Here is a 10,392-nt window from a genome sequence, read left to right as displayed (position 1 = left end):
GAGGGGAAGGGAGGGAAAAAAATAGAAGGGTATAAGGACAAAATTCCAAAAAAGATAATACATGAGAATTTCTCAGGAACTGATAGATACCAATCCTTACATTTAGGAAGCCCTCCAAGTCTCAAACAGGATAATCAAAATAAATTCACATCTAGATATATAATAGTGAACACTTCAGGATAACAAAACAATAAGAAGTAAAGCCACAGAAAAAATATTATGTAAAAGGGATTCATGATTTCTCAACAGCAACAAAAAGAAGTCAGAAAGTGGGATCATATCTATAGTTGTAGAAGAACCTAGAATCATATTCTTGGCTAAAAACTAAATTTTTTATTTTAATTTTTAAATCTCCAAATGAAGATTTAAAAAGAGGGTGAAATAAAGACTTATTCAGATAAGAACAGTTTATTTCAATGAATGCTCCTAAGAGGAATTTGTACTAGGAAGAAAGAATATGGTTCTAGGAGTAAGCTCTAAGACGGAGTGATAAGACATGAAATAATACATGTGGATGAATATAAACAAACACCACATAAAACGATAATAATGTTCAATAATATGGAGGAAGAGGGCCAAGGAATGCAGTCAGTCTCTAAAACATGCTTGTCCAACTCCTGCTCTAGAAGCTAGAAAAAAGCAAGGAAATCAATTCTCCCCTAGAGCTTCCAGATGGGAACACAGTCCTATCAACACCTTGATTTTAGCCCAGTGAGACCTCATGTCAGAAATACAATCTAGAGAGCTGCAGGATAATAAATCTGTGTTAAGCCCCTAAATTTGTGGTAATTTGTTATAGCAGAAATAGGAAATAATACAGGAAGGAAGAAAACGAGGTATAAAGATGGTGCAGAAGCTAGATGTTGCTGGATAGATCTTATTTATAGTTCTAGCTCTGGAACTATGTTAATGTCTTATATAACTAAAATAAAAGTTAATTTTTTTTTTTGAGATGGAGTCTTCCTCTGTTGCCCAGGCTGAAGTGCAGTGGTGCAATCTTGGCTCACTGCAACCTCTGTCTCCCAGGTTCAAGCAATTCTCCTGCCTCAGCCTCCTGAGTAGCTGGGACTATAGGCGCGCACCACCATGCCTGGCTAATCTTTGTATTTTTAGTAGAGACAGGGTTTTGTCATGTTGGCCAGGCTGGTCTCAAACTCCTGACCTCAAGTGATCCCCTTGGCCTCCCAAAGTGCTGGGGCTACAGACGTGAGCCACCATGCTCAGCCTAAATTTTTTGTAAACTCAAGGAAATTTCTAAAAATTGAAAATAAACAGAAACAAATGAGTTTAACTATAGGCCAAGTTGGCTGCACAATCACTCAAGAAGAATATCAAGTGAAGTCTTAAACTACATTTAGTCATCTTATTGTTAACACTAACATTGGCCATTTTCTATTTACATCTATAAAAATACATATGTATGTAATCTCACTAAAAGAAAATCGGAGCTCCTTGGAAATGGCTATGCCCAGGTTTGAGTGAAATATACATGATATGCTTGGAGTAATTTTTTTCCGCCAGAAAGCAAGAAAGTCTACTGGGCCATGTAAGAAGGACGCAACAGCCAGGGTGATCAGGATAATCTGACTGTGAAAAAGATTAGTGCCTGCAATAGACAGAAATATTACATATACATATATATATGTGTGTGTGTGTACATATACTCTATATATATAGAAATACTTCATATAGTGAGCTCTGATTTCTTTCAGTGAGATTACATACATTTTTTTTTACATACACAAGTAGTAAATGACCAATATTAGTTTTAACGATAAGATGACTAAATGACTTTCACTTGATATTCTTCTTTGAGTGACCGTGCAACCAACTTGGTTTACAGTATAAATAAAGATAAATTACATATATATATATCTTCATGAGTTCATACTGATACTCCAAAGAATAAGGGTAGGATTGGGAGGTGGGAAGGTGCCTGGGTCACCTCTGAAAAGTTGTTAGAGGCTTGACTCATTATACTAAAAAACTGATAAATTGATAAAGGTAAAGAACCATGAATGCATTTTGTTTTTCCTACATGATCTACACTTCAAATTACCTTGGTAGTTGATTATATAAAGTTCTTTTTTAAAATTAAAAAAAAAAATTTTATTTATTTATTTTTTTTTGAGACAGAGTCTCACCCTGACGCCAGGCTAAAGTGCAGTGGCCTAATCTTAGCTCACTGCAAGCTCCGCCTCCTGGGTTCATGCCATTCTCCTGCCTTAGCCTCCTGAGTAGCTGGGACTACTAGTGCCCACCACCATGCCTGGCTAATGTTTTTGTATTTTTCAGTAGAGACGGGGTTTCAACATGTTAGCCAGGATGGTCTCGATACCCTGACCTTGTGATCCGCCCGCCTCAGCCTCCCAAAGTGCTGGGATTACAGACGTGAGCCACCAAGCCCGGCCTAAAAAATGTTTTAAATAAAATGAGATGGGGTCTTGCTATGTTGCCCAGGTTGGTCTCACACTCCTGGACTCAAGCAATCCTCTCATCTCAGCCTCCCAAAGTGCTGATATTACAGCTGTGAGCCACCATGCCCAGCCAAGTTCTTTATTTCTAAAGAACTTTCCAGCTAATAAATACAGAAGGAATAATCAAATTAGAAAATCCCCATTTTGGGGCACAGGTTCTCAGGACCTCCTGAGAGATGTGTCATGGAAAAAAAATTTTTTTAATAAAAAAAATACATATAAATAAGAAAATCACCATTTTGCAGTCCCTGATCAAATAATAGCTCTAGGAAATAACTACCAATGAATGCTAAAATGATTAGGAAAAAGGCTGATGGGGAACTTTATAACAAATGGATCACATGACAATATCCGAACTCACTGATTAGCCTTCACATCACTAGCAGTGGGTCATTTTGAAAGTGTCTGTTTACTAAATGTTGAAATAGGAAGTATACAGTACTGTAATCTATGAAGTATAGGAGGGAAAAGGTAAATAAATGGTGAAAGAATGATATATATCAACCAAATGCCAGATGTAGACCTTATTTGGATTTTGATTTGAATAAACCAAATTACAATGAATTTTTAAGGCAACCAGGGACACTTGAAGAAGGGTTGGTATTATATAATACTAAGAAATGATTGTTAGCTTTGTAGGTGCCATACTTGTGGTTATATGGAAAAAAGTATGTATTGGTGAAATAATATGATACCTGTAATTTCTTTTAAAATATTGCAAAAATGTACGTACATGTGTGGGGGGAAAAGGCGATGCAGGTAAGGGATAAAACTAAATTGACAAAATGCTAGTAATTACTGATGGGTATATGAGAATCTAACATAATAGATTGTCTAGTTTATTCATGATAGAAATAGTCTATTAGAAAATGTTTACAAAATTAAAGGTGGCCAATGAGTGAAGGCAAAAGATGAAATAAAAAATTAAGGCTCAAACAAATCCAGAAAAAGACAGAAAAGAAAGATAAACAGACAAAGCAGCTGGGCGCGGTGGCTCACGCCTGTAATTTCAGCACTTTCGGAGGCCAAGGCAGGTGGATCACAAGGTCAGGAGATCGAGACCATCCTGGCTAACATGGTGAAACCCTGTCTTTACTAAAAAATACAAAAAATTAGCCAAGCATTGTGGTGGGTGCCTGTAGTCCCAGCTACTTGGGAGGCTGAGGCAGGAGAATGGCGTGAACCCGGGAGGTGGAGCTTGTAGTGAGCCAAGATTAGGCCACTGCACTCCAGCCTGGGCGACAGAGGGAGCCTCAGTCTCACAAAAACAAATAAACAAAAAAGACAGACAAAGCAGGACAAAAAGAATGCACTAAGTAAGATGGTGGAAATAAACTCAAATATGGCCACGTGCGGTGGCTCACACCTGTAATCCCAGCACTTTGGGAGGCCGAGACGGGTGGATCACTTGTGGTCAGGAGTTTGAGACTAGCCTGGTCAACATGGTGAAATCCTGTCTCTACTAAAAATACAAAATTCGCTGGGTGTGGTAGCATGTACCTGTAATCCCAGCTGCCTAGGAGGCTGTGGCAGGAGAATCACTTGAACACAGGAGGCGGAGGTTGCAGTGAGCCGAGATTGCACTATTGCACTCCACCCTGGCAACAAGAGCGATACTCCATCTCAAAATAAAATAAAATAAATAACCCAAATATATCAGCAATCACAATAAATGCAATTGGCCTAAAATGCACTAGTTAAAAGACAAAAAATTTTTAATTGGATTAAAAAGATAATCTAGCTATATTTATAAGAGAGCATCTAAAACAATAAGTCATGAGACAGTTAAAAGTAAAAGAATTGGAAAAGACATACGCCTCCAAAAAAAAAAGCTGGTGTGGCTATACTGATGTCAGGCAAAATAAATTTTAAGGTATTATTAAAGATAAGGATTACTGCATAATGATAAAACAGTCAACTTACGAGGAAGGTATCAGGATTTAAAATTTGCATGCATCTACTAATATAATCTCAAAGACATATAAAACAAGATTGACTAAACTGTCAGAAACAAGCCTACCATTGTAAAGGGAGATTTTTGTCTCACTTTTCTCAGGATTGATAGATCAACCAAACAAAAATTAACAAGGACACAAAAGATTTGAACACAATAAGTAATAAGTTCAATCTAATGACTTATATAGCACCCTGTCCGTAACGTTAGCAAATACACAGGTATTCCCAAGGATATAGGAAATACTTAAGAAAATCGATCAACCACTAGACCATTAAAGCAGTTCCAGCAAGCACGAAAGAATCATAAACACAATGCAATTAAGTTAGAAATCAGTATCAAAATGAGAAATTAAAAACCCTGTAAGTTTACAAATAAAATACCCACTTCTAAATAACTCAAGGGTAAAAGAAGAAATCCTAACGCTGGAAAATATTTCTGAACAATAATGAAAATACTACATAATTACAGAGCAATAAAGGAAGAATGAATTACTGATACATGGCACACATGGATGAACCTCAAAAGTTTTAAGTGAAAGAAGCCAGATGCAAAAGACCACATATTCTATGACATCAATTATATGAAATGTCCAGAAAAAGTAAATCTATAGAGATAGAAGCAGATTAGTAGTTGCCCAGGGATGAGGCAGAAACAGAAAATGACTGAAAATGGACAGGAGGTTTTTTGCTAGGGTGATTTAAATTTTCTAAAATTAGATTATTAGTGATAATTGCATAACTCTGTAAATATATTAAAAATCAATAAATTTTATGGTATGTAAATTTTATCTCAAAGTTTTAAGAAATTTTGGAAAGCAGTTAAATAATACTTGGAGTGAAATTCATAGCCTTAAGAGATTACATTAGAAAAGAAGATTGACAATGACTTAATATTCTAACGCATTTCTTTTAAAAAGCAGAAAAAGGAAAATAATAATAGATCAACAAGTCAAAAGTTGGTTCTTTTTTTTTTTTGAGATGGAATCTAGCTCTGCCACCCAGCCTGGAGTGCAATGGTGCAATCTCAGCTCACCGCAACCTCCACCTCCCGGGTTCAAGCGATTCTCCCGCCTCGGCCTCTTGAGTAGCTGGGAGTACAGGCATGCGCCACCATGCCTGGCTAATTTTTATATTTTTAGTAGAGATGGGTTTTCACCATGTTGGTCAGGCTGGAGTTGAACTCCAGACCTCAGATGATCCATCCGCCTCAGCCTCCCAAAGTGCTGGGATTATAGGCGTGAGCCACTGCGCCTGGCCAATAGTTGCTTCTTTGAAAAATACTTTAACAAATCTCTACTAGAAAATTAAAACATAATCCATTCAGTTCTGGGTCATAAAAAAAGATCTTAAAAAAATTAAAACATGAGAGAACAGTGTGAACAATTTCACGTCAACAAGTTTTAACACTTAGACAAAATGAACAGCTTCCTAAAAAAAAAGGAGCCAAAACTGCTTCAAGTAGATACAGAAAAGCTAAACAGATCTTTGAGCCCATAGTTAAAAAAGAGAAAATTATAGACCAATTCAATCAAGAACACAGATGCAAAAACTCTAAGTGGAACTGACATAAGATCAAAATTTAAAAATACATTATAACCAAGGTGGTTTTAATACAAGAATGCCCGCATTCTTACATTAGAACATGTTATCAGTGTGATTCAACATATTCAACACATTAAAAGACAAAAATCATATGATTATTACACACTAAAAACTTCAATACCCATTCATAATAAAACTCTTTAGCAATCTCTTTATATGAGAATATTTGACCTTTATAAACCTATCTAGTGCTAATTTTGGCAGCACACATACTAGCATTGGAACAATCTAGAGAAGATTAGCATGGCCCATATGCAAGGATAACAGGCAGATTTGTGAAGTATTCCGTATTTTTTAGAAAATAAAAATAAAATAAAATAAAAATATATCTACCAAAAAGCTACAACAAACATTATACTTAGTAGTGAAATCTTAACAGCAGTCCATTAAAATCAGGAGCAAGGTTACAGATTTCCACTACCACTGCATCTAATCAACATGGAAGTAGGCCAGATGCAGTGGCTCACTCCTGTAATTCCAGCGCTTTGGGAGGCCAAGCTGGGCAGATAGGTTGAGTCCAGGAGTTTGATACCAGCCTAGGCAACATGGCGAAACCCCCAAAAAATCAGCTGGGTGTGGGTGTACATGCCTGTAGTCCCAATTACTCGGGTGGCTGAGGTGGGAGGATCACTTGAGCCTGGGAGGTAGAGGTTGCAGTGAGCCCATATCACCTGCTGCAACCTCTGCGTCACCAGCTTGGGCGACAGAGCAAGACCCCATCTCAAAAACCAAAAACATGGTAGTAGAGGTCTTATTACTTTTTTATTACTTATTACTTTTCCTTACTGTGTCACTAAGTGGTTTACGAGATTAAAACTAAAAAACAAAACATCCTTTTTTTTGTTTTCCCTCCCCCGCCGCACCAGACTATATAACTGTCTAGAGTAAAAACCTGAGAGAATTTACAAGTAAATTATTAGAGTTAGTAAGAATTCCGGCTGGGCGTGGTGGCTCATGCCTATAATCCCAGCACTTTGGGAGGCTGAGGCAGTTGGATCACTTGAGGTGAGGAGTTCAAGACCAGCCTGGCAAACATAGTGAAACCCTGTCTCTACTAAAAATACAAAAATTAGCCAGGCATGGTGGTGCACCCCTGTAATCCCAGCTACTCAAGAGGCTGAGGCAGGAGAATCACTTGAACCTGGGAGGCAGAGGTTGCAGTCAGCTGAGATCGTGCCACTGCACTCCTGCCTGGGCAACAAAGTTAGACCTTTTCCCCCCAAAAAAAAAAAAAAAAAAATTCAATGAGGTTGATAGTTACGATTATAAATATAATAGAAACAAATAAACAGTATGCCTATACTCCAGACACAAAGTTAGGAAACATAATTTCTAAAAACATGTTATCTCCTCTAAATGTACATCATGTGGACAATATGATCAGAGGGAAAAGTAACTAATTGAAGTATCTTCTGAACATAGTACTCTGACTGTACACCCTTAGTAGAGTGTATCTAAGAATAACAGGAACTACAAAGCTACCCTGAACTTTACTTAGATCTGTGGTTGGTAGTAGTGTGGACATATAATCTTGGAACCATTTTGCATACTCTGTGGTTTAGAGAAAGACACAAGAAACAGCAAGAGTGAGACGTGGCGGAGGGGAAAATTCCTCTTTACAGAAAAATGCTGTCAGCTTATAAAATGGAGAAGGAATGACAAAAATAGAAAGTCATCACTTTGCAACCACCAGTGTGACTGATAATCAATTCAAGTGAGGATTATCAATGGATGCTACAGTCACTGGATGGAAGGTAGCTGAGGAACAGGAGAGCCATGGAGTCTCAAAGTGTCACCCTACAGATTACTCACTAATGGCAAAGGAAAACAGGTAAGTTTACAATGAAGAGATCGGATAAATACCCACTTGGCTGCATGCTCGCACTGAGGATCAACAATAACGGGACCAACTGGTGGCAGTATGAGATCCAGTAAGAGCATGCAACTTCACCTGTGTAGTATTTTCACTAAAAATATTATGACTTAAATCTTGTCATGAAGGAGCAACCAGAAATCCAGACTGATTTTGTATTTGTGGGGCATCTACAACTTGACTGAACTCTAGATTACTCAGAATGACAATGTTTTTCCTCCCCCAGGCCATTCATCTTCTAGCCATCTTTTTCTCGAGATGGAGTCTCACTCTGTTGTCCAAGCTGGAGCGTGGTGGCACGATCTCAGCTCACTGCAACCTCCACCTCACAGGTTCAAGTAATTCTCCTGCCTTAGCCTCCCGAGTAGCTGGGATTATAGGTGTGCACCACCACGACTGGGTAGTTTTTGTATTTTTAGTAGAGATGGGGTTTCACCATGTTGGCCCGGCTACACGGTGGTAACCTCAGGTGATCCGCCCACCTCGGCCCCCAAAGTGCTGGAATTACAGGTGTGAGCCACTGAACCTGGCCCTTTTAGCCATCCAAGCCAGGACATTGGAGTGAGCCGATCGTACACTTACACGTTGGGAGTTAAGGGGGAGGAAGGCATTAGGCTCAAGGGCACACAGAATGCATGATTAAGAAGCTGAAGCACAGATGGATCTGTGCATGCGGTGCAGAGGAGAAAGAGAAAGATTGGGGTTTGAGGTACTTACTTCCCGGATGGCCCCATCACAGACTCGAATGACATTAAGGAACGTGGGCATGACCTGGGGCAGGAACTGCACACATTTGAGTCCCAGGGACTTGAAGATGAAGGTGATGGCCTGGACAACCATGGTGTGATGGTGAGAGAGTGACTGGTCTCGGAAGATTCGCATCAGGGCCACCATGGACACAGCTGGGTAGAACTCATCCAGAGGCAAGTTTCCCATGTTAACCAGCATTTCACTAGTGCTATAGTCAGCTAGGACAAAACGAAAGAGAGCATTAGAGCTACACATGGCATGACATGACTGTAGGCAGAGCATAGTTAATAACAAACAACCTACTAACAGACATTAGCATTCATATCTTTCTTCCTAGTATGTTCTAACCCTTGGTAATTCAAGGTCTATTAGGAACCAACAAATAGCTTCTCACCATCAAGGAGTAAACAGTTTTTGGCTTTTCTATTACTCAAACCACAAAAGCCTAAAACAGTACATGATGGGTTGGTTTTCTCTAAATTGCTCTGTTTAATTTAGCTTCTTACCGTTCACAACTTTAAAACTGAAACCATCAATAAAAATAATTACTCCCCCAAAATAAAGTAAAGGGAATTAAATTAAGCAAACATCTGTTCAGCAGCTGCTTGGTTCCCCTAGGGAGCTCAGACAAGTTGGTAGGCAAATACTACCTATCCGACTTGAACAATAAGGACCTGAAGGACTCTGACGGTGGCGGAGGGGGCAGCGGCAAGGGAGGGAGGTATAGTAACATGAAGAGTGCAGTGAGGAGGGTAAGCACTAAACAGATGAAGAGCTGGGCTGACTGGTGCCATGAATAAGGAAGAACACCAGGAGCAACATGGCTCGGGCCCTGCTCTCCACAGCCATAGGGCTGACATAATGACATCACAGGCATGCCTCCCTAATACCAGAAGAGGAAGAAATTTGAAGCAATACTATCCCATCTAGTGAGTTTAGAAACAATTCATTTTGCAGTAATAACATTTTCCTGGAATAGTTGGGATAACTAATGTTAACTTTCAATGTCAGAAATAGGCCTGCCCTGAGGGAATATGGGTTAAGTCTAGAAAACTCTCCTGCAACCCCATACTCTACCCCCATTCACTCAGGCTACTTGTCAAAAGGCAATGGGCTATACAAAAATTAACCAGGTATGGTGGCACACGCCTGTAGTCCCAGCTACTTGAGGGGCTGAAGCAGGAGGATCACTTGAGCCCAGGAGGACGAGGCTACATCATGCCATTGTACTTCAGCCTGGGTGACAAAGTGAGACCCTGTCTCCAAAAAAATAAAATTAAGATAAAATAAAAACAATAAAAGGCAATGGGCAAAAGACCACCAGAAATTATTCCACCTATCTAACTGGAACCTTGCACTCATTGACCAGCCTCTCCCTATTCCCCCTCCCTGTGTCAATTAAAAATAAAACAAAACTTTAAAAAAAAAAAAAAAGGCGTCCAGGCACAGTGGCTCATGCCTGTAATCCCAGCACTTTGGGAAGCTGAGGCGGGCAGATCACTTGAGGTCAGGAGTTTGAGAACAGCCAGGCCAACATGGCAAAACCCCATCCCTACTAAAAATGCAGAAATTAGCCAGGTGTGGTGGTGTGCACCTGTAGTCCCAGTTACTTGGGAGGCTGAGACAGAAGAATTGCTTGAACCCAGGAGGCGGAGGTTGCAATGCTGTATTCCAGCCTGGGCAACAGAGTAAGACTCTCCACCTCAAAAAAAAAAAAAAAAAAAAAAAAAAAAA

The 10,392-nt window shown here is 39.3% G+C and overlaps 1 protein-coding gene across 2 annotated transcripts in view; it reads right to left on the bottom strand.

The window, feature by feature from the left end:
* MTOR (mechanistic target of rapamycin (serine/threonine kinase)) overlaps positions 1–10,392 on the bottom strand; it is a 160,412-nt gene that overhangs the window by 114,394 nt on the left and 35,626 nt on the right. For both annotated transcript variants that reach the window (XM_011996603.1, XM_011996602.1), the window contains exon 19: positions 8,626–8,876. In XM_011996603.1, the coding sequence (XP_011851993.1) occupies positions 8,626–8,876 (251 nt within the window). The remainder of the gene's footprint in view (positions 1–8,625; positions 8,877–10,392) is intronic.

The sequence above is a fragment of the Mandrillus leucophaeus genome, unplaced genomic scaffold (genome assembly GCF_000951045.1).
Source record: "Mandrillus leucophaeus isolate KB7577 unplaced genomic scaffold, Mleu.le_1.0 Scaffold52, whole genome shotgun sequence".
NCBI lineage: Eukaryota > Metazoa > Chordata > Mammalia > Primates > Cercopithecidae > Mandrillus > Mandrillus leucophaeus.
This window is presented reverse-complemented; position numbering and strand designations above follow the sequence as displayed.